Raw genomic sequence first — 26,064 nt, 5'->3', positions numbered from 1 at the left:
ACTGATAAAGCACACAAAGTCCGTGTTTTTGAGGACAGCGCCTGTTTGTTATAAATTCCCATTTGTTATCTGCAGTAGCTAACTTACGATCACTTCACGTATTCTAGAGTTCCTGACCAGCTCTTATCTAGCTGGGCAGTTCAATGATCTGACAAATAACTATCAAGTGAATACAATCAAATAAGGATAGTTTATAAACATAACTACAAAGTAATAACAACTAATAACTAGCATACTTTAGATTATTTTGTTCTAATGAAAAATTATAGATTATTTGTTACTTTTATTGTGTAAATGTTAGAATGGTGCTGAATGAAACAGTTCAGAATCAGGTGGTCCTGAATGGATTCAGCTGATCCAGAACAGAGTTCTCTAGGACATGGTTGCATGTGGGTCATTACTCGACTCGTTGCCCAATCCCTTGGTGATCTGGGTCATCAGCGACTCTCGAGTCAGCTCGCTGGGTTTACCAACTATGAACTGATAAAGCACACAAAGTCTGTGTTTTTGAGGACAGCACCTGTTTGTTATAAATTCCCATTTGTTATCTGCAGTAGCTAACTTACGATCACTTCACGTATTCTAGAGTTCCTGACCAGCTCTTATCTGGCTGGGCAGTTCAATGATGATCTGACTACTTGGATTTCGATCTGTAGCCTGAGTATTTTACCATTTCAGCTGTACACAAGGCAACAGTAATGAAAACAGGACCAGGGGTATCAATGACTTAAGAATTACGTGCTGTAAAAAATGTACCTTTGAATTATCACAAAATCTTTTTTATGGATGTTCGGTTACCAAGGGATATGTGGTTAAGAGAATGTTTAACACAAAAAACTGATCTAATTATTTACAATGTAAGCTATTGGAAAGGTTCTAGTTCAAATCTCCTGCTGATTGGGGTCTCACCCATAGCTTTAGAACCCAGTAGCCAGTGAATAATACCAGTTTAGTCCATCTGTCTTGACTGGTGACTGAGTTGAGTTGTTGAGTTCTGTTTACGTGCAGCATATGGAAAATACCCAGATAGAAGTAAATCTTTGTTTTGGGATATATATATCTGTTGCCGGAAAAGTAATAGTTGAACACTGGATGTTTAAGTCAATATTTGGGTGTAAAACTGAACGATATCATAAAACCACAACTAATAGAACAGTTGGCTATGGTTGAATAACCTTTTACTTTTCTATAGATTCTTGGATCTGAAATGCTGTCACCTGAGTGCCAGGTGAGGTTGCAGGTGTGGGATGCAGCAAATCCCAAAAAAATTTCAGTGCGGGTGCAAATACTTATATATATACATATCTGTAACATTTCAACCAAAAGTAAATGACAGCATTATAAGTTATAAGCATAATTTCCGACTTTCCTACATGTGCAGTGTATTTTGTATGGCTGCTAGATAATACTCAAAAGTGTAAATGAAAAATCTGCATTCGGTAATAACTAATATAATATAACTCAAAAACAGCATCTCGAATGACTTTCTTAGCTGCACAGCAGTTAGATTTAAAAGTTAAAACTCCTACAAGCACAAACAAAAAAGCTAATAACTAATAACTAACTTGTTGAATATTGGAGGAAGAAGGGGACGCAGAGAGAGAGGAAAACACTTTCTTGCTTATTCACGTGACCCTAATCTCATATTAAAAGAGATTAGGGTTGGCAACATAACAATTACAAAATCAGTCCACTAAATATAAGAAAATATTTAAAGAACTATTATTCAACTTTCTAATATTGCAGAAACACTCTTTAACACTCCCCCTCAAGCTGGAGCATAGATATCAATCATGCTCAGCTTGTTACAACCTCTCAGGAAATCGCCTATGGGAAGAGCCTTGGTGAACATATCAGCTGCCTGATCTTCAGAGGAGACATGAATAGTGTTAATAATTCCTTCTTGAACTAAATCCCGAACATAGTGGCAATCCACTTCAATATGTTTTGTCCTTTCATGAAAAACAGGATTGTTAGCAATATAAGTAGCCGCCTTGTTGTCACAATACATCTTCATTGGGAGATTCACTGAAACAACCAACTCTAAAAGTAATGATCCGACCCATGACATTTCAGCCGCAGTTTGAGCCATAGCCCTATATTCCGACTCAGCACTAGATCGAGCCACTACATTCTGCTTCTTGCTCCTCCAAGAAATAAGATTACCTCCCACAAAGACACAAAAACCTGTGGTAGACTTCCTGTCATCTACAGATCTTGCATAATCAGCATCACTATACGCTTCGATGTCAACATCTTCTCCCTTTTTAAACCATAACCCCTTTCCCGGGGCTGATTTCAAGTATCTGACAATCATTAGAGCAGCATCCCAATGAACCTTTCGAGGCTTTTCCATGAATTGACTTAGCTTATTCACAGCAAAGCTAATGTCGGGGCAAGTGACCGTCAAATACAGCAGTTTCCCTATAAGAGATTTGTAAGATCTAGAGTCAAAAGGCTTTGATTCATCATCATGTATATGAATTCGGGGATTCATGGGAAGTGTGGCAGGTTTAGCTCCCAACAGAAGATCAAGAGCATATTTTCGTTGAGACATTACAACTCCTTTACTACTACGAGCCACCTCAATACCAAGAAAATAACGGAGTTGTCCAAGGTCTTTTGTGACAAAGTGTTGTTGTAAAAACTCCTTTGTCTGTGCTATTTCTTGATTACTTTCTCCAGTGAGAACAATATCATCCACATATACAATCAATATCACTATACCAGATGTGCCTCGCTTGATAAACAACGAGTGATCAAGCTGGGATCGTTGAAATCCACACTTAGATAAAACCTCAGTTAGCTTATGGAACCAACGAGGACTCTGTTTAAGTCCATAAATAGCCTTCTTTAATTTGCATACCTTGGAACACCCCCCTTGTCACTCAAAACCAGGTGGTTGCTGCATATAGACGGTTTCAGATAGGTCTCCATACAGAAAATCATTTTCACATCCAGCTGAAATAGAGGCCACTCTCGCTGGACAGCAAGAGATATAATTAGTCGAATAGTGCCCAACCGAGCCACGGGCGAAAAAGTCTCAAAGAAGTCAACGCCATAAGTCTGTGTATATCCTTTAGCAACAAGACGTGTGCCTTGAACCGTTCAACTGAACCATCAGAATGATACTTGATGGTGAACACCCATTTGGAGCTAACCACATCACAGTGCATCGGTGGATCCACCAAATCTCAAGTCTCCCGAGAGATAAGAGCATCCATTTCCTCCTGCATGGCTTGCCGCCACCTTGAATCTAACAATGCTTGATGGTGAGAAGACGGGATGATGTGGTTAGACAAAGATCGATCAAACTGCACCAAACTTGTACTCAAATGGTCAGTAGAGACAGAATTAGAAATCAGATGTAGTGTGCACTGTCGCTTGCCCTTGCGAATAGCAATGGGGAGATCATCATTTAAACCTGTGTCAGTCTTATCAGTGGAGCTTACCTCTTGAGAAGACGCTGGTGGGCGGTTGAGAGAGGGACCCAAACGACGAGTGTAAACTAATGGAGGATCAAGGAAACGTTCACATGACATAGATTGAGATGGAGGGATCGACTCAAGTGACACTGGTGGAATAGGAAGAGGAATCGGTATAGGCATCTCAGACGGAGGACTCGAAGGAGAAAAATAAGGACGAGACTCAAAGAATGTAACATCCGCACTGATAATCTCTTTTTTGGTCTGGGGATCAAAGCACTTATATCCTTTTTTATTTGCAGAGTATCCAATAAATACACATTTGATGGCTTGGGCAGCAAGTTTGTTTTTGTCGGGGCCTAGGATGTGTGCAGAGCAAGTGCATCCAAATACTTTGGGAGGTATATGAAATAGTGGTCGATTTGGATATAAAAGTTGAATGGGAATACGTTCTTGGATGGCTGACGGGGGTAATCTGTTAATGAGGTAAGATGCAGTAAGAATAGCATCCCCCCCAAAAGTATGCAGGCATGTGAGAATGCAACATGAGGGTACGAGCCACATTTAGGAGTTGTCGATGTTTGCGTTCGACAACACCATTTTGTTGGGATGTGTGTGGACAAGTATATTGAGGCCGAATTCCATGATTGACAGAAAACTGAAGTAGAACGGAAGATTTGAATTCAAGAGCATTATTAGTGCGAATATTTTTGACAATGAAACCAAACTGAGCTTTTATTTCCTTGACAAATTTAGGAAGAATACATATGACTTCGGACCTTTCCCGTAACAAGAATACCCAACTGACTCGAGTAAAATCATCAATCAAAACAAGATAATACCGAAAACGCGAGTGAAAAGGAACCCGACTAGGACCCCATACATCCACATGAAGGAGATCAAATGGACTTTGACTAGATGGTTCTTGACTCGAAGGAAAGCTACTCTGTGTATGTTTGCCTAATTGGCAAGCATCACATAAGAAGGACTCTGATATAGTAATACCTGGAAGCATGCGACGAAGTTTTGACACTGAAGGATGACCCAGTCTGAGATGCCACTGAAAAGGAGAAGGCTTTGAGGAGAATGAAGAGGCAGCAACATTTACTGGGACAGACAAGAAATAGAGACCCTCACGTTCATGGCCGCCACCAATCATCTTCCCAGTTAGTAAATCCTGAAAAGAACATGTACCAGGGTCAAAAATGACTCTACACTTTAAATCAATAGCAAGCTGCTTAACAAATAACAAATTAACAGGAAACTGTGGAGCATAGAACACGTGGGTAATAGTGCCTAAATGTGGGAGATAAATATCACCGCTGCCCAATACAAGAGATAGCTTGCCATCTGCCAGTCTGACATGCTGTGGTGTAGAGAACCTGACTAATGATGAAAATATATGTGGTTGATTACAACAGTGCCTGGAGGCACCAGAATCTATCATCCACATCATATCTGGGTCATCGGTAGGAGCACCAACAGAGAGGGAAGAGTCTATCACAGTCGTGCAGGCATATGAGAAGGAATTTCCAGCCATCTTGTAGTCATTGGAAGCCTCAGACACATTACCATCCCATAGTAAAATTCCAACCAGAATTGTATTCACAATATGTATATATAAGGTGCAGTAGTTAACTTCAATCAAGGCACGACAGCATAGAAGAATCTGGAACACACTTATGGCTCTAATCATCAACTCAGAAATTCACTAAAACAGGCAGCAACATAAGCACTAACTCAGGCAACAACTCAACAAAATAATTTCAGCCGATGGCTGCAACACAAGCAGGAACTTTACGATTAGCAGCAGTCCACAACTAATGAAACCTCAACTTATAGATTTCATATCCACGATCTGTAGATCATTCTGCTCCTCACATCAAATTATATCCACAAGCAGTAGATTGACTCTGCCCCACACGGTCAACATCAAAATCTGATTACAGCAACAATAACCTCTACGAGATCCACTTAAGGATCAGGTTGAACAGAAACACAAAACAAATTGGCGGACTGTTTTCAGACGTGGATAGCAGGCAGCACTTTCAGATGTCGATAATAGGTAGCAAACAAGCACAAGTTTGACAGTAGAGAAAACTTGTCTCACTTCAACGATGCAGAGAGAAAACAGAAATCTGCCTACTCCATACAATTTCAAACTTGTCTCACTTCAACGATGCAGGAAAAAGACTGAACCTGCCCACATGACATACCTTTGCCTGTGAGAATCCACCAGGCATCACACAGCTAAACAAATCTGACTGCCCTAGCAGATTCGACATTCTTTGGCCTGCACATCTTCCACGGCTGCACTTGAGTTAGATTTGATTTTGCAGCAAGGTCTAATCTGATTCACCATTTCAGCTACGTGATAAGCTTCAACGGCAGCAGCTTTCAGCAACTTCACGACAGCAGCAACAACACAAGGGTGCTAATCACGTTTTCACATGTTAAAAACGTGATTAGCCCCTATCCAACCAACCAATCAACTTGCTTGTTTTGTAAACAACAAGAACCCTAGGTGTGAAACCCTAGTTTGGCGGAAGAGATGAGAGGAGAAGGGAACCCTAGGCGTGAAACCCTAGATCACACAGCCCTAGGTCTAAAGCTCTGATACCATGTTGAATGTTGGAGGAAGAAGGGGACGAGAGAGAGAGAGGAAAACGAGATTAGGGTTGGCAACATAACAATTACAAAATCAGTCCACTAAATATAAGAAAATATTTAAAGAACTATTATTCAACTTTCTAATATTGCAGAAACACTCTTTAACATAACTAATGTATAACTAAGAAGAAAATTCCTCAACAGAAAAAGCATGGCTGGGACAGCATAACTCAACAGAAAAAGCATGGCTGGGACAGCATAACTCAACAGAAAAAGCATGGCTTGAACATAAATACTGAAATAGATTAACATTATACGTAATAAAGAAGCAAAAGAATATAAAAATATCTTAACGAAAGACAAATAACAACAATGAAAAAGTGGAAAACTCAGAAGAGCATGCCCAAATTTGGGGCAAATCAGTAGGAAATAGGCCAACACATGAAAAAATGAAATAAACATGATATTAAGCATGAAAACATTCGTAAGAAACAAAAAAAAAAAACACAAAAATCATTGTTGCCGGTTGCTGCTCACTGTCGGGGATTTTTTGTCTGTCATTGAACATTGATGTTGCTATTCAGTGAAGGAGGGAGGGCTGCTGGAAAAACCAGATTCTTGCCAGAGGAATCGTCAGAGGAATTGCCGAGGAAAGGAGGAGGTTGAGGGAGGTGGGTGGCGCTCCAAACCCTCGGGTTTAAACTTTAAACTTTAAAACTTAAAAGTTAAGTTAAACAAAAAACTGTCCTCTCGAGTGCACGTTGAAAAAGTGACAATTTGAATCCCGTGCGGCTGACTGCACAGGACTCACCTGGTGTCGTGTCGGTGCTGCATCCGAGACCATAGTAAAAAAAAAACCCCCATTTAAAAAAAAAAATGTTAAAAACACAAAAAATAAATCAGTCAAAAAGAAAAAAATGTTTTTTCACGTTTTTTCGCCTTTTTCAAGTTTTTTCATTTTAGGATTTTTTTTTTACTTTTTTAATCCAAACTGCCTGTTTCCATTAATTTTTATTTGTTGCTTATCTACTTATTTTTTGATGTAGTCTTATTAGTTTCTCATTTTATTTTATTTTTACCTTTTGAAGAATGCTATATTATACCTGAGAAAATATCGCTGTTTAAAATACTAAAATAAAATTTATGACTATGTCCTAGACGAATCCACACCCTCACTAGTGTCGCTTCGATGTGAGTGCGGGCGCCTAAATGACGTACGCAGGTGACTTGCCTGAAATGGTTAAAGCTCAAATGATTATTATGTTGGTAATTTGCTAGAAAGTATCACCAAAAGGTCCTGGCAGTATCTTCTAACGCCAAATCCTAATTTTGTTTCAGTGCTCGAGGCCTTCCCATTCAATAAGCTGAGAGGTTCGGATCTATGGGTTCTGCTGAAATAAGTCGCTATATGTTTTGCTTTACCAGCAAAAGGTTCAAATGTTAATGTAACAAACATGTTTTATATTGATTTATTTTGCTAAGTGCTAATTATTGAACTAAATGATGCATTGCTATTTTAAGCAAGAAGCTGACAATATCATGTCACTTAGAATCTTTTTCTGTTCCTTTTGATTTATTATCATTGCCAAGAAAAGTATGTAACCTGAAACATTTTCTAATGCTAAGAGTATTGTTTTATTTTGTTGAAAACTATTTTTTGTAATTTCTTAGTCTGAAAATGAAAATGATAGTTTTGAATATTTTGTAATGGTTTTAGGTGGTGTTGTTGAAGCCAAAGCCCAGTTGGTTGGTTTCCATGAAAGAGTAAGAAATGATCTTGACAGCTTAGCAGCACATTTGTCAACAAAGTCTGCAACTGGAGAGGGGAAGCAAAAGCATGGTGTTACTTTGCCTGGACCACAGGATGCGGCAGACCTTCTGAGGTACCTTTATTTGCATATACAATTTCTTTTTACCATTTAATTGCTATCGATTGTTGATTACTCTTTTGCGGCACATGGACATAGGTGTGCAGCGATGCACAAACACACGTCCTTCCCATGAATATTTTTTAAGCATATTTATGCTGGTAAACCACACGAATATGAAATCCATACAAATGAAAGCATCTTTGGAGTGTAGAACTTTTTACTAAACAGTGCTGATTTGAGCTTTGAATGAGAGTGTTATAAAAGTCTATGGTCATAAGCCTTTAGTTGACCATGGATTCCCCAGACATGCTCCATATAAAATAACCCAACAATAATCTTGTAGGCCAAACACAATTGTTAGACTACTTGTACTTACCTTTTTGAAATAAGTGGGTTTTGCCTGTTTCAAGGATCTCCCAGGGGACATTTCCATCCTTATTATCATTCTATTGCATCCTAACTCTGCAAATGGAAAAACTAAAGGAAAATCTTAACTGAAAAATTTCAAGTCATTAGTTTCAGTGGACTGTAATTTTCTGATTTCTGTGACTATCAAAGCCCCTTGATCATGTTCTAGTTCTGTTTCTGAATGCAATTGGTGCTCTTCATTGATTCTTTACTTCTGGTCTAGAAAGACATTGGGCCTGTTTATTTTAATTTTTCTCTGGTCATTCTGCCTTAAACCTTTCTTAGTTTGAACTTTGAACCTTTGATAGATTACATATTTCACCCTATTGCATTGACAATAAATGGTTTCTGATTTTGAAAGTATGGTACTTCTTGAATCTCCTTTTTGTAGAATGTGCTTGCAGTGTGGAGTTCCAAAAACGTATACCAGTGCACGAGGTGTTGTGTGCCCAATATGTGGTGACCAGCCACCTAACCCTGAGAAGGAAACTGAAAGGAAGAGGTCAACAATAAAGGATAAAGAGAAAAGCAAACGAATGAAGGGCCAGTCAAGTCATGCAACATGGAAAAGTGAGACAGAGATGCAGTTGCGCCAGCAGTTTGATTAGATTGACAATTAGAAGACTGCTGCACTGCAGAAATGTGTAAGAAAATTTCTGGTATTAAATGCATAGAAGTTGTGACATAAGATGATTTGTTGTTCTAGCAAAATACTCAACCATGGCAATGATAGATGGAGGAGGAAATGCCATTCAGGTGAAGATTGGAACCTACTCCTGGGGCCTGTGGAAACCAAATTTTAGACTTGGTTTTCAATCTTAACCAGGTTTTCTATCTAAAACCTATTTAGTGGGTTGTTTGGATGACAGTCCAACTGGGTTTCGTAAAACCTTGTTTGAACCATACTTTAGTTCAGAAAAAACTGGGGAGGATCAGCTTATTGGGTCGAGAAGTATCATCCTAGGACGTTAACAACCTGGTTGTTGATAAACACCGTTTGCTAAAAGCAGATATTGAGGTAAAAACAAGGTTGTTTATAAAACCAGTTTTTTACTATGTCAGCAAAATGGGGCTTTATTATTTAGATTCGTCCAAATTTCCCTCTTTGATTAACGTCGTACTGTTTATAAAGTATTTATGTTCATGCTTGGTAGCCTTGAATCTGAGATCCGAGGCTACTTTAAAAGTTGTGCTATATAAGATCTCTAGTTTAAACAGACATAATATCTCAATAGCATGGATCTTAAACCCATGCTATATACAATAAAGCCATACATTAAGGTCCGATGGGGGAGGTCTGACCTTAAATCCATGAATTTGTTAAATCCATGAATTTGTGATCTTTGGTGTTCTCATGTCACTGCAGATTCATGATTTGCATTTAACAAGCACAGCCTTGAGGTCGTCAAATCTTGACTTGGGTTTGTCCGCTGAATGGGAAATGAGATGGAGGGGTTTTTTCAAAGAACGTTTTATCGTTAACAAGGAATACGTATGTAGTATATGCCTGACGCCAAATAAGTGTATGTGGGTCTCTTCATCTCAAAATATACACCGCGGGCAGTTTAAGTGAGAGAATTCTAAAACGAATATTTGGCAAGAAATTAGGGAACTCGCTCTCCAATTAAGAACTGTATTTTGCTTCTACTTTCATAAAATTTTGATGAAGTTTGGGGCGTTTTTCATTTTATGGTGAAACAAGGTGCTTAAAACACTTGTCCACCAGTGCTTAAAGCAGTTGTACGGTAGCTATTACCAGAAGAGTGTTCTGTCGACCTCCCCATGTTATGGTATGGTGTTTATTTCGATGTTTATTTCGAAAAAGTGACAGCAAATCTACCAAGTATTATGTTGTTATTTCAGCCATTTGCATGGTAGCGAGATTTCTATTCCTTGGCATGTTATGGTTTGTCGTGTTTGAGCATAATCATAGGTGTGAATCCAAATGATGGGTGATGGTTACAATGATGCATGTAGTAGTCGGACTTCCATGGTTTTGGCAGTGGTGCACCTTTTTCCTGTGTACAGTAAAGAAACCAATATCCTTTTTTCGGTGTACAGTAAAGAAATCCACATTGGAGTCGGAGATAAGTAATGCTGATTTTACATACTTACCTGCCCATATTGGGTTCTGCTGGAGTGTAGGATGCCAAGATGACGGCCTCTTGAATGCCAATAACATTTATTCGGGCAATTCAAGACTGTCGGATTCCTGACTGTATGAATACACCTGGCCTGCAATTCTCGTCATACCAAAACTTGACAACCTCGATGTGAACTTCTGATCTAGGCATACTGCAAAACCATGGTGAACAGGAGCAGGATCTCCCTCACCTTTTATGCTCAAGTAGCTGCATGCATCTTGGCAACGTCGTACTTGGGGCTGGCTAGTGGATACTGACCGGAAGACTTTCACATAATTATTTGCTTGCAGCCTTCCATTTTAGCAACACTAAACAGCTGTTTGGCAGTAAGAATAACAACAAACTTTTCTATGCATCTGTCTTAAAAATTAGGATAGATTTATGGAATAATATGTTATAGTGTTTCATGGAACAGTTTGGTATTGTTCTTATTGCCTGGTTAGGTTTCTTTTTTCAAAAATTTATTACACAAATTTCGTTTACATAATTGACTTGTGAAGCAACCCTTGAGTTACCAACTAATTCTAGGTCGGTTGGCTTTCTCTTAACACCAAATTTTCTACTAGTTGAAATTATCATTTTACCCCTGATGAGCAGGTCCTTGTCTGGTGAGGTCATCAACCCAAGGTCACCCTAGGGTACCCTATCCTAGCCTTGATAAACTGTCTGATACATAGGAACATAGGAAAAATCCTGATTTCCTGGGACTACCCTATTGCCATTTTACCATTGTGCCCTTAAACCCTAGAAAAACCTTGAAAATCAACCAACTTAGGCAATTGATCTCAACCATACCATCTGTAGACTTAGGATAAGTCCCATACATTTGTTTTTAGCTTATTGTTGTTTTGTCTTGCTCAGTTTGACTGAAAGAAGTTTCATTTAGCCTGGTGGGCCCCATTTCACCAGAAATTGTAAATTTTCAGCTTTGTTTTCCATCACCAACTCAAACCGAGTTTAGGATATGTTAATCAATTAGATCATCCCAAATTTAGTTCAATTGAGCTTCCAAGGTGCAAGGAGGTCATTCCCCCCATGTCAGTTACTTCATTTCTTATGTTTGATATCAATTTCACCGCAATTCTGTCATGTCAGCTCTAATGAGCTTGAGGAATTTTCCTCATGAGTGGATCTAAGTTCTTCCAGCTCGATTTCACTTGCATTATCCATGGTGAAGCATGATTTAAATCTATAAATTCACTAAACTTATCACTTCACTCACTTGACGACTTGATTCCTATTTATGTCTGGAGCTCGTTTCAACATTGCTTCTTTAATATTCATGTCTGATGTTTTTAGAAAAACTGACTTTTTGAGTACACTGAATAGTATTTTTTATTTTTGTCTGAGTCAGGCTAAGACCTAAGATGTGGTAATTATAGAATGTGAATCATAGTTATTCAAATAAAAGTTATTCACAAGTTAGACAATTTTTAGGATCCAGTTTTTGCAATTTTAAAGTTACAGAAAACAAACTTTGAGACAACAACGACCAAGTGTAGGACCAAACCGGCTTAAAATTTGATGAAAAATTAGGAAAACAAACTAGTGTAGAGAAACACTTAGCTATTATAGACCATCAATATAATTTCTAGTTATACAGATCTATAGATTTCCAAAGCCAAACAAAATTTAACACCCCACCGATAGCAAAATCAAAGGCATCAGTGTGGACTTCGAATGACTTCGAGTGGTCAAGCAGCTTTAGTACAAGTTCCTATGTATGGGCCTTCTTTAGCTTATCAAAAGCAACTTGAGCTGGCTCTGCTGGGCTCATGTTTGATTCTTTCTTAGCAAATTAGTGAGGGCCACAACAATTACAGATTCTCCTTAATGAACTGCCGATAATAGTTTTCCAACCGAAGAAAGGATTGCAACTTTTGAACTTTAGTTGGTAGGTTCTACTTCTGGATGCCCTTCACTTTCTCTGTATCCTTCCACAACTGACCATGCCTGAGCACAGCCAAAAAAACTGCTTTTTCCTCAACCAAAGAGGCACTTCTCCCTCTTCACATAGTGATCATTCCCACATACTCTTCCAAGTTGTTGAATAGCACAATGTCATGGAGATAGACTACCATGAACATGTCTAGATACCGGTAGAAAATCTCTTTAATGAGCTGGACGGATCACATGTATTCTTTAAGTTGGACTTTCATTCAACTTACTGGCAAGTTCATATTGTAGAAGGGGATGAACCAAAAATCACTTGCATCACTTGTTATGGAGCCTACGAGTTCCTAGTTATATTGTTGTCAGCAAAGGTATGGTAGGCACCGTGATAGGTGGTTTTGTACTGGGAACCAATTTGATGATGTAGTCCACTTCACATCAAGGTAGCAGACGTGTAGGAAGTTCTGTGGGCACCATTTCTATGAATTCTTTCAAGATAAGAACAAATGCCTCTGAAACCAAAGCAGGAGAATCATCAGACACTTCCCTGATTGCTATCAAGTATGTTTCATCCTCCTGCTTCAAATCTTTCTTTAATTGATTAGCAGACAACATCATAGCCTTGATTTTATATTTCTTCACTACTAATGTCAGAACCATGTAAGGGGGCCTTTCATCCAAGATGCAAATAGCTCATAGATGCGGCATTGGGACCATCTTTGCCAAACTAAGTTGCTCTATGCCTAGAATCATTTTGATGTCATCCATTACTGCCATTGAGAAATTGGTTTTTTTCTGACCAACTCTCATTCTTCATAGCCACACCTCAAAAGATGCAATTCATCAAGATTGGGTTTTCTCATTCATAAATTCAAACATTTGTAAATGAGTAATTATTTAAAGATTTACAATCCATGGTTCCCAGCCATATAGGATAGTGCAAAACCCCAAACGTAGAATTCCTCAATTGCCTCTAAGCCTCACTCAAGCATGTGTATGCGTAGCCTAGGTCGAAAGTGCAAACACACACCTAACTAAACTAGACCAGCTATGATTGTTTCATATTGGCCAAGATAATATCCCATCTCTTATTTAGTTAACTATTATTCTCTTTCAAAATAGCCTAAGCAAGTACTCATGATAGCTAACTCTAGAAAATACATAGGAAGAATGCAGCAAAGGGATGCTCAATCAATGCACCCACTCCACCAACATTGCAAAGGAGGCTGTCAGAATGCCTTCGATCTCACCATCGGTGGCTGTAGACATACCAAATTTTTCGTAGGTCAAAATGATCATTCTTGCCCTTTACAATGGATTTCAAACTAGTTTCCAAAACAGAATTTCAACATATGGGGCCATTTATCAGAGCCGAACTCTTAAGAACTTCATATCAGAACCAAGGACCTAGACCCAAATCATCTAGGTTGTTGGCATAGTAAGAAAGACTATTTAGCCCCTATGACCTATCATGTTTTTATCCCAAAATCGGGAATTTTACACAAGAACTCAAAGAATTGCCTAACACTTGAACAATTAGGAAAAATCTCCCAAGTATAAGCATCCCAAAATTTACCATCATGCTAATTGATTATTTTGACAATGATTTAGAAAAAACTCAAATGGGGTGATTCTTAGCTCTACAAGTATCTAAGGATAATTGAAATCAGCTCACCAATTCTTTTGACCAGCTCAAGTCAATTCACCCTAAGCCAAATCAGCTTATTGAAATCTAAAACTACAAATTTTAGTTCGACCATATATCCTTAAGTCGAACCAAGTTTAGGATAAGTTTACATTAGTGGAAATAAAGTATTATTTCACTTACTTTGAGTTACCAAGCCCAAATTTCAATCCTATAGTAACTCGTACGCTTCCACTTGGTCACTCACTCTCCTACATTTAAGGGTTCGAACTTAATTTGAGCTTAACTCGATGTAATGAGATGAAACTGAACAGGGATAATGTTCATCACATAAATTTATTTTTCCTTACTCGGTTTGAGTTTCATCCCTGTTTGAGTTCAATTTAGTTCTAAAGGACCATGAGCTCAGACTTTGTCTTGTTTTTAGGGGGTTTGAGATGATTTTGATCTCAACCTGATGAGTAGGCAAAAACCAAGTTGTGATAATGTTTATTATATATAAATCTATCTTCCCTTAGTTTAGTTTGAGTTCATTCATGCTAGTTTGAGTTTAATTCAGTTCTAAAGGCTCTTGATCTCACACCCTTTATTGTCTTCAGGGGTTTCAACTGACTTTGAGCTCAACCTAATGGATTTAGCTGCATTCGAGTTAGGATCATATTCGTCATATATAAATCTATATTCATTTAGTTTGGTTTGAGTTCCATTCAATTCCAAATGTTTTAGGACTCATTTTTAGTACTTCCTACACTCTTTAAACAGCTGTTGAGCTCAATTTAGCTAAATTAAATCAATTTTTTTATTTTTCTGCATATCCTTACTTGTAAATGGCTAATCTAAGCACCACTAGCTCCAACAATGAAAATTTCAATGGTAACCTAATTTTTCAAGCCATCTCGATTTCTCGTTATAAATATGACATTTAAAGCTTGGAAATTTTAGAAAATTTGATTTTTAGAACAATCTATGAAGAAATTTTTGGTAAAATTTTAACCAAAGCTGATCAAGAAGTATCCCCATAGGTAGGTCTAGTCAGATTGAGAAAACTCATCTGTAACACCAGAAATACATATAGAGACAAAATAGTGATATCTTTTTTAGTCATATTCTTCTACATAAATATAAGGCATATGCCACATATACTTTGGTGTTTGCATCACAAAAAATTTTATTTGGTTTTTGGAGTGCTCTAGAAAACTGATGTTTTGTTTGGAAATGAGAGAGAAAGGGACTCGCCCGTCGGTACGAGGATCGACCATTCCTGGTGCCTTTATCAGGGGTAAACAATCCAAGGGCTGTGTTTATTCTTGATATATTTTATTTTGGCTTAAACATCTTTTTCATTCTAAATGCGGTGTTATGTTTGAGGAAATGTTGAAGATTTGATGTTTCAAAGTTTTAAAAAAGTTCTTGAAGAATCATTGTAAAACATTTTGATTTGAGAACAACTTGAAATGTGAAATTTTTACAAATACCATTTGGAAAGCAGCTTGAGAAATCATTTTGAAGTGGATTTAGTGTTCTATTAAAACTTTAAGTAGGTTTGAGATTTTGCTCTAATTCGATTACTACTAGTTAGAGCTCCATCTCATCTTCCTTAAGTTTTTTGGGGAGGTGCTCGTGATCATAAGTGAAGCTAAGTGAGTGTGAATACATGAGTGCATTAATCCTATATGGATTAGAAGAGAAGAATTCATTCCTACCATAACATTCATTTAAAAACATTCATACCACCACATACATTTAAGAATTTTATTTTTATAATCATCACAAATATTTTTATAAATAAAAAAAAGTTTTTGAAAATGGAGTGGGGTTGTAGACCATCAAGCGGTCATTACTTGAATTTTGGTCTTAATGAAGTCGGCAAATAAAAGGATCTTGGAGAAAAATGTTCAAAAGAATGGAAAAGATCAAGTTCCTCAAGTTGATAGAGTTTAAATTAGTTAGAGCAAAACCAGAGGTCATATTGAAGTTCTAAAATTGTTGGAGAAAAATGGATGGAATATAGAGCCTAAAGGCACATTGAAAATGACGCTGTATTTAGAACTTCAATTCCCTTGCTTAGGATATTATTTCTAAGTTGCAAAAGGAATGATGAGACTGTGTTTCTAGGATACAACTAGGCTAATTCCTCAAGAGATCTCTATATCACACCCATAGAAGACCTCTACTGCCCAAAGATGTTCACTCAAATTACCAATTTGAAACAGAAAGCCAAATACCCTAATATATAAGTATTGAAAAAAATACAACTCTTTAGGAAAAAACCCAAACATTCCAACCTTTTGAATGAAGAGCCACAACTTTTGAGTCAAGAAGCACACCCTTTAAAGACTACCCTTTCATGATATGAAAAGACACAACTTTCAGAAAATAATTTATTTATTTATTTTAGTTTTAGAATATTTATTTTGAAATTTTATTACCATTTTATGCACCATCAGTGTTGCTTCAAACGAGGCATCAGATCACATCACTGATGTTACAAACTGCAATAAGCTATCTAACTTTGCTAATTAGCTGTATGCGATGTGTAGCTATCAACACATATATCCATTGCTAGAAACAATTACTAGACATTCTGAGAGAGAGAGTGTGTGCGTTGTAATACACAAAAACATATTTGTTGGTACTATTAAAAAGATTTTTTACATGTTATAAAAAAATGTTTACATATTGGATTCGTGTATATATGACATTAATATGAAGGACTATATATGCACCTAGTTGGTTGATCCCATCTAGCATGAAGGTCTTTGAAACCACCCATCACCGTGACTGTAGATGATCACCTATCAAAACTCCAACTGATCTCTTTAAAATGTGAGCCTGCCCACTCTAGAAACTAGCATGACTTTACAAGTTGGGGATGTCAATGATGTGCCCATCTCATAAAGCAGGTTCAATGTTTATCAACAAACACCCATTTATGCCATAGATTGGATTCCTCAAGTGCAAATGCATCAACATGAAAGTGATAGTACATTTTAAGTAAACTGATTGTTCCACTTTGACAACATGAAGTGAACTATTCACATAAACTTCTTGGGTAAAAGAGTTTCATAAGCAAGCATGAAAGACTCCCTCAAAGCTACCACCTATGTAATTACAATTTAGCCTCTGCCAAGTCCTTCAAGCCTTTCTTCCTCTGATAAAATATAGGACAATGTAAACACACCAATTTTTTTAGTTTTTCCAATTTTAATTATCTTGCAGCACTTAGGACCCATTTTCATTATTTTCAATCATTTCAAGTTATATTTCCAATTTTTCAATAATGTTGAAGTAAATTTTTGCATAATTGATTCAAAGTAATCCAGTGTGTCTTATTTTAAATATATTTTGCTCAATCTGATATCAATAGTCCAATTTAATTCTTCTCGAATCTGGATCCAAAATTCTGATCCATGATCCAATTAAGATTCTTTATCCAGCCTTTGTTTCTAGATCTATGATCCATCTGTTATTATGTATTAACTCCTTTGTCCAAGTCCTTTCTTGTTTAGAATTCCATGTCCTCTTCAAATTTGATTTTAAATCTTACCAAGCCTTGAGACATCTTATATTCTGATAAATTTCTCCAAAGTGGACTCATGATCTAAATCATATGGGTTCATTTGAAAACTTCCAATCAAATTCAAGTACTTCAAATTTTAGTTCAATGCATTACAAATGATATATTAAATTAAAGTCTAGGTTGTGCCAATGATTTTCAAAATCATATACAACGGATTTCCAACAAGTTTTCTAAGTCAATTCCAAGGAGGTTTGCAAACCAATGACCAAAAATTTCTAAATGATTTTCAATCAATTTCAAGAGATTTATTGGATTTTCAAATCAATTTCAGGAGGTTTCAAGTTAATTTTTAAAATTATTTCCAAGTATTGTACTAGAATTTTCAGCTGATTCTCAATGAATTCCAAGATCAATTTTAAAATATTCTCAAATCTATTTCCAAGAATTTCCAAATGACTTTAGATTAATTTTTGGATTATTTCAAATCAAACCTCAAAAAAGTTTCTAAATGTTTCAAGTCCATTTCAAAGTATTTTAGAATAAAATGGAACATACTTTAAAATGAGTTCCAAGTATTTTACTAGAATTTTCAGCTGATTCTCAATGAATTCCAAGATCAATTTTAAAATATTCTCAAATCTATTTCCAAGAATTTCCAAATGACATTAGATTAATTTTTGGATTATTTCAAATCAAACCTCAAAAAAGTTTCTAAATGTTTCAAGTCCATTTCAAAGTGTTTTAGAATAAAATGGAACACACTTCAATAGTTTTGAAATCAATTTATGGGGTTTGAAAAACAAATTCAAATGAATTTTTCAAGTCAATTTAAAGGGATTGAAAATAGTTTTTAAACTTGATTGCAAATTTATCAAATAGATTTAAATCCGTTGACTTTCCTAATTTTACTCCTTTATTGATAGCTCACCCTATATTTTTCTCGTTTGAGGGATTCACACTCTCTTCGCTTCATCCACGACACACGTGCGTGCAGAGACTCTCTCTCTCTCTCTCTGTCTTCATTCTCACTTCCATTCTTCATTTCTCTTGTCCTTCACCAACTTTTCACTCCCTTCCAATTCCCCTTTGTTTCTCTTTCTCTCTCTCTTCTCTCTCTCTCTCTCTCACACACACACCGTTGTCGTTCTTCTTCTCCATCCTCCTCCTCCTCTTCATCTTTCATTTTCTCTCTCTCCTTCTTCCTCCATTTTTCCCTCTTCCTCTCCCACGATGTTTCTTTTCTCCTCCCGATCTCCCATTTTCTACTCTTCTTCCCTACCATTTTATCTTTGCCCATATTCTTCTCCTTGGTTCTTCTTTTACGTGTTTACTTCTCTTCCATTCGCCCTCGATTCATCATTTGGTGCTCAATCCACTTGCAATCAGATTCACCTTGTTGGCCAATTAGTGATTAACCGTTGGTTTCAAGTAACACAACTATAACTATAGAGTCCTCACAGAGCAGTAGTGCCAGTTGCTAGAAATCAAAAAGGTGAAATAGTTGAAATAAACATGAATTTTTAAAGTGGTTTAGCCAATAGGCCTACGTCCATGACTCCTTTCATTTCAACTTGGTTTTCTTTTATAGAGATCTACCTTTATATTAAGGAGATACATGAGGGGTCCCTAATTCCCAAGAGACATGACTTTTCATCTCTCAAGAAACATAACTTTTCATCTCCCAAGAGACATGACTTTTTATCTCCTAAGTAATTCACTTTGATTGACGAGAGTTGATTCTTCCTAAGAGTTTTCTTGATTAACGAGGATTGCTTTTCTCTAAGAGCCTCCTTGATATTTTCATTCACACCCTCTGCAAGTTCAATGCTTCAGTAATGAGATTGAGATTGTTAATTATTTGATAATGGTGTTTTTTACTAAGTGGCTTAGTTAAAATATCAGTAACCTGATCTTTGAAAGAGATGTATTGAATTTTCAAATGTTCTTTAGCCATTTTTTCTCGAACAAAATTAAGGTCTGCCTCTATGTGTTTGCTGCGGCTATGATACATAAGATGAGCTACAAGATAGGCTGTGCCAATGTAGTCGCACCATAATATGGGAGATTGTGATTGAACAACACCAACTTTTTTTAATAAAAATTGTAACCACAAGATTTCAGCAGTAGTATTGGCAATAGGTCGATACTCGGCCTCAACGCTAGAGTGGGAGACAACTGGTTGCCTTTTAGCACTCTATGAAACTAGATTAGATCTAATAAACATTACATATCCACTGTAGACCGTCTATCATCAAGACATCATGTCCAATCTGCATCACTGTAAGCATTACTATTAAGAACTGAACTAAGTCTAACAACAATATCATAATCAATATGTGTTTCAAATATCTTAGGATTCTCTTTATAGCATCATAATGAGCATTAGTAGGATGATGCATATATTAACAAACAATGTTGACAACATAAGAGATGTCTGGGCGAGTCATAGTAGAGTATTGAAGAGCCCCAAAATGCTCTAATAAAGAATTGAATTATGGAAATTTGATCTAGTTTGAGCAGATAACGCTGGAGAGCATGCCATGGGAGTTGAAACTGCCTTAGCTCCAAGCATACTAGTTCTTTTGAGAAGCTCAAATATATATTTCCTTTAAGACAATATTAGTTTATTGTCAATTCTTTTTGCTTCTATGCCCAAAAGCTCACCTAGATCTTTAATGGCAAACTCACTTTTGAATTGACCAATAATTTTACGAATATATTCTAGTGAGCTTCGTGTTATGATCGTGTCATCCACATATACCAAAACATATACAAGTATTTCTCATTTCCTCAAAATAAAAAGAGATGAATTTGTTTGAGCTCCTTTAAAACCAAGAATTTGGAGGAATAGGCGAAGATGGGCAAACCATGCCCTAGGAGCCTGTTTTAAACTATAAAGAGCATGTTCAAGCTTGCGTATATGATTTGAAAAAGAATGATTTTGAAATCCAGGTGGTTGAATCATATACACTTCTTATGAAATAGATCCATATAGAAATGCATTTTGAATATTCAGCTGATGTATTTTCCATTTGTGACTAATAGAAATAGTCAGTACTGTCCGAATTGTAGTAGGCTCCGCAACAAGGCTGAAAGTTTTAGTATAGTCAATTCCTTCTTTTTTACTATACCCCTTGACTATGAGTCTAGCTTTGTATTGTTCCTATGGTCTATCTACTTTCTGCTTGATTTTGATCACCCATTTACATCCTATAATGTGTTTGGTTTCTTTCTTTGAAACAAGTTCCCTAGTATTGTTTTGAATAAGGGCATCATGCTCTTCTTGCATAGCTTTCCTCTAATTTTCATCTTCATATGCTTCCTTAAAATTTGAGGGTTCTTTGTCTTCAAGAAGAGTAGAGACAAGAGTTTTTGGAAGAGTGTGCTTGCTAGAAAAATACGTATAGAACTCTTTGTATTTAGGATTAGGTTTGAAGGTTCCTACTTGAGATCTAGTAGTTATAGGATAGATTCGTTCTTGATTTGAGCCTTTTTCATTTTGGGTTGGCTCCTCATTTTGAGAGTATGATGCTAAGATTCACTATTTGTTTCAGACTGAAGTAAGGGTTCCTCTAACGTTGTGGTGGCACTAGACGATGGTATTATAGGGATTGAGAACTGGTGTTCATGAAAAAAGGTTAAAATGATTCGGTGAGATTTTTAGAAAGTACATTGAAAGCTTTGAAAATATGACTAATATCTGAGTTTTTTTCATCAAATCAATCCAAGTATATCTTAAAAAGCATTCATAAAAATCACATAGTATTTGAAATCATTCACACTATCTACAGGAGCTAGACCCATACATCAGAATAAATGAGTTCAAGCAGGTGTTTCACCTTATTTGAAATAGAATTAAATGGAAGTTTATGGCTCTTAGCTTTTTGATAAGGTTCACACAAATAGTTCAAACAATCATTATAATAAGACAAATTACATTTGTTCAAAACCTTCTTAACAATGAAAAATGAAGGGTGACTGAGTCTTTTGTGCCATTGCCCAACAGTCTGTCTTTCTCCAAGTTGAGTTTCCTTTGTCCTGCTACCGAGGTCCATCTTGTATAGCCCATCACTGCTAGTTCCTTGATGAAGAATTTTTCCTATTCTCTGCTGCTTAACATAGCACATATTAGGATGAAACTCAAAATAAACTTCATTTTAGAAAAACGTTGTGTGGATAACAAGTTTCTTGTTATTTTGAGCACACGAAGGAGATCATTTAAAACTAAGTTTTGAGACGTCTTCGAAGAATCAGTATGAAAAATTCTCAAACCTGATCCATCTCTGATTTTTATTGCATCTCCACCTTTGTATTTGACATGAATGGATAAGTTTTTAATATCGTTGATGATGTGATGAGTCGCACTGAAGTCAGGATACCAATTGTCATCTCCAATATCTTGATTTAGAGCTTAGAAGAAACTGCATGATGCACTTGAGGCAACGTTGGCTTTTTTTCTTTAAGCAACTTAGTATATGACCAACAAAACATTGCAATATGACCAACTTTTCCACATATTTGGCACACTAGACGATCACCATTGTATTGCTCATTTTTTCATCCTCCTCTAAATTGGTAGTTATTTCTATCATGACCTCTATAGTCGGTTTGCTTGTTGTAAACTTGTTTTGAGACAATATTCGCAACAGATATAATGGATTCAAGAGCATGAGAATCATCTTCTTTTAAGTTGGCTTTTTGTATGAGAAGAAGCCCATGAAGTTTATTTAAAGAGTCATTGTCCTTTTGAGTTTCCATACTGACTTTAAAAGCAAGATATTGACTTGGCAATCTTCTAAGAATTTGAAGAACAAGATCATCTTTATCAACTGGTTTAATAGCTAGTTGATAAGCAATAGCTTTTGCTTTGTTTATATAAACATTCATAAAACTAGGCCCCTTTTTCAAATCTTGAAACTATGATTTTAAATGCATTATTCGAGCCCTGGATTGAGCAGCATAGGACTGCTTAAGAGCACCCCAAACTTCTATAGAAGTTTTTAAACCGATAATTTGGGTACATATTTTTTCATATCAAGAGGACTTAATCAAACTTAAAAGCAACTGATTCTTTCTCAGTCATTCAATATATTGTAGACTAATTTCAGTTATTCCACATCTAAATATTGACAGAGCAGGTTTGCTTCCATTAGTATACCCCATAATATCAAATGAGATCAAGATTGAGGTGAATTGGGATTCCAAAAAAAAATAATTCAGCATTTAACTTGATGGTGAGGAAATACTATAAATTGTTAGGGTACTGAGAAGAAACAAGAAGATTTATACCCATATCAGAGTTGACTCTCATATTTAATGATGATGCTTATTTATTTGTCATAAGAATGAAGTGTCGCAACAAAAGATGTAATCCTTGGGATCTACCAAGCAGCACTAACAAGGACTAGCAACTATATATGGATTTAGCAACACTAACAATGATCAACCGTCTCTAATACCATACTAGAAATAAAAAAGGAGAAATAATTGAAAGAAATATGAACTTTAAAGTGGTTCAGCCAACAGACCGACGTTCACTACTCTTTTCATTTCAACTTGTTTTTCTTTCGTAGAGATCTGTATTTATATAGAGGAGATACATGAGGATCCCTAATTCCCTTTATATAGAGAAGAAACATGACTTTTCATCTCTCAAGAGACGTGACTTTTCATATCTCAAGAGAAATAACTTTTCATCTTCCAAGAGACATGACTTTTCATCTCTCAAGTACTTCACTTTGATTAACGAGAGTTATTCTCCCTAAGAGTCTTCTTGATTGACGAAGATTGTTTTTCTCTAGGAGCCTCCTTGATATTTATGTTAACATCCCCCACAAATTCAATGCTTTAGTAATGAGATTGAGCTTGCCTCTTCCCTCATCAATGTCACAAAGGGTGACCCACTTCATGTAGTGGCCACCGCCACTGATAAATCAATGTTACTCAATCCATGCTCCACCAACACCCTCCATCTACTGGGTCAGCATCTTCAGTATCGAGTGCCCCCTTTTTTGTTCCCTTTCCTTTCCTTCCCCATTTCTGTCTACTGTCTTGTTCCACTAAACCTAAGCACGAAATCACTGCCGAGATGACCACCTTCAGTGCTGATATTGGGCCTTGCATAAATCAGCAGATCTGAAGATCTCTCCTCATCGTTCCACCAACACCATCATTGCTTGCAGCAGAGCTCTTGTACCTTGTCCAAATGTCTCCTAGCCATCCTTGACAAACCTCTCCATCCCTTCTACAGTCCATTTTCCTGAGCACCATCATCCATCGTCTACCCATCGGCACTTGTTCCCTCCATTGCCCGATCCTTACCTCATTTTTCATCCGTTGAGACACATTGGAAGTCACCATAATGCTGCCTGGCCTCCACTTGAATGATTCTCCTCTCCATAGCCACAACAACTAGTAGTCATCAGTTTCATACCTGACAATCTACAACAACAAAAGCTGCCACTGATACATTTGTTGCTGTTGGACCGTTGCAACTACATGCATACCTTTGAACAGCTGGAATTAGATGGCTTGACAATTGATGGCATCAGTTTTATAATCATTGTCTTCCACCCATCATCGCCTGCACATGGATCATACTTTACAATATATCACATGCAAATGCTAGGTGAAGAGCCGCTGCGTACACGCAAAATGTTTCAATTTTGCATATAGACCATTTGTTTGGGGAATACAATTTTGTGCTTGCTTTGGTTTTTCATGAGATGTAATCTAAAAGATGAGCCCATCCTATTGGTACACGGTTTGACCATACCTGGCAGATTTACCAGGGTAATCAAACCATGGACCAAGTTTATGGTCTAAATCTAAGTTCAAATTATCATTCTAACCTAATAGAAATAGATGTGCCATAAGTTTAGAAAAACTTATTATTTTGAAATCTATGTGGATCATCAGACTTTAGATTTACATGAACAGATAATATAATTGGAGGAATTAGTTCAAGTTCCTGAACATGCAAGCAAACCTAAGTCTAATATAATGCATGCAAAACTAAGTTCAAGCATATACTGAGACCTGGTCTCTAGGAGGTCAGGATGTAGACTAAAAGATTTAAAATACAAAATCCTATAACTTTTGAGATTCAAATCCAAGAATCAAAGTCTAGGGTCAAGATCAAATATCATGATTCACAATCCAAATTTGGATTCAGTAGATCTGAATCCAATTCATGATTCAATTAATGAGTAGATCAAATGCAAGTTCCAAAGTTAAGTAATTACAATCTGAATTTAAATTAGGTTGATCTGGGTCCAGTTTTAAATTCAGGTAGTGTTGAAATCGAAGTTTAAGATTCAAAATGTCCTTTATCCAATTTGAGACCCATGATCCAAGTTCAAATTTTTTGGATATAAAGTTCAATCATTTGTTCAAATACTTATGTTCGATCCAAATATAAATTCTAAGATTCAAGACCATCGACGTTTGATCCAACTGATCTTGAGTTAATAGAAATCCACATAGTTCAGTCTAGGAAGTTTCTTTTGATCCAAGCTCTACATTGTACATCCCGAAGTTTTGGATTCGATCTAACATTTATGTCCAGTGGAGAACTAGATCCAAATTCAAATTCTAGGTTCATTTGTTCCAAATCAAGTTTTGATCTAATTGAAATTGATCCATTTTAAATTTTCATGAATTCTTAGTGGCTTGGGGTAGACCCATCTAGAGCTTTACCAAAAATGGGGCAACGTTTACTTGGAGAATTAAGTTAGGGTTTAGTCAATATGTACTCTTATTTGACTAAGTTGTGAGCTTAGGTCAAAGCAAAGACATCTTCATTGGGTTAAGGTGGTAGATCCAAGTAGTGGGTGGATTCAAACACTGAGTGGACATGATGGAATCGGTTAAATTGAAGCAAGACTTGAAGTCTTAGGTTGAATTAGATCAAGTTGTAGTGGGTTCTAGGACCAGTTTGAGAAGGTCCTAGAAGACTCAAATTGCGTTTGGTCGTAAACTAAATCTGAACTGCGTATGAACTTAGCTTTTTAGAAAAATAACTTGAAATGGTTTAGGCATATTAGAAAATGTGCATTTGAAACCATATCTTGAAAATGTGCCCATGCAGCCTAGGTTGAGCTGGGCTTTCACATGCTGAGACTGTTGTCGCATGGTGTACTACTATTCAGTCAAGCCTAGTTATCACGTGCCCCTATAATAGATGTGTACTTTAAAAAGTAATGCATATGTATGGCCCTATATTTATATACTATGCCTTAAACAAGAAAATAAATTACATGAAAGCATGCATTAATTTCTAGAGAAGATATATATGAATTAAAGTTTGAAACATTGGAAAGAACAAGATAAAGATAGCAGTGGGTTACCTACCCCACATCCCTAACCTAGGAGATATTTAAATTAATCTATCTAGAAAGCTGGAACTAACTAAACTACAACATGCTTAATAGAAGTTAAAACTAACATAGATACTAAAATGAAAATATGCTAAACATGAACACAAAAATAAACTTAACTAAGCATAAAAACCAAAATAAGCCGACCTAAGCATTAAAACAAAAATAAG

At 36.5% G+C, this 26,064-nt stretch overlaps 1 protein-coding gene across 2 annotated transcripts in view; it reads left to right on the top strand.

The window, feature by feature from the left end:
• LOC116263073 (uncharacterized) overlaps positions 1–9,803 on the top strand; it is a 44,679-nt gene extending 34,876 nt beyond the window's left edge. Inside the window, exons 3-5 of one of the 2 annotated variants that reach the window (XM_031642657.2) lie at positions 7,753–7,918; positions 8,706–8,958; positions 9,681–9,803. In XM_031642657.2, the coding sequence (XP_031498517.1) occupies positions 7,753–7,918; positions 8,706–8,922 (383 nt within the window). In that variant the 3' untranslated portion in view covers positions 8,923–8,958; positions 9,681–9,803. Of the gene's footprint in view, positions 1–7,752; positions 7,919–8,705; positions 9,156–9,680 lie in introns of those variants that run through there. The other variant, XM_031642656.2, reaches the window with a different exon arrangement.
• The last annotated feature ends 16,261 nt before the right edge of the window (positions 9,804–26,064 follow it).

The sequence above is a fragment of the Nymphaea colorata genome, chromosome 10 (assembly GCF_008831285.2).
Source record: "Nymphaea colorata isolate Beijing-Zhang1983 chromosome 10, ASM883128v2, whole genome shotgun sequence".
NCBI classification, from domain to species: Eukaryota; Viridiplantae; Streptophyta; class Magnoliopsida; order Nymphaeales; family Nymphaeaceae; genus Nymphaea; species Nymphaea colorata.
Note: the sequence above shows the minus strand (reverse complement) of the source record. Positions and strands in the feature narration are given on the sequence as shown.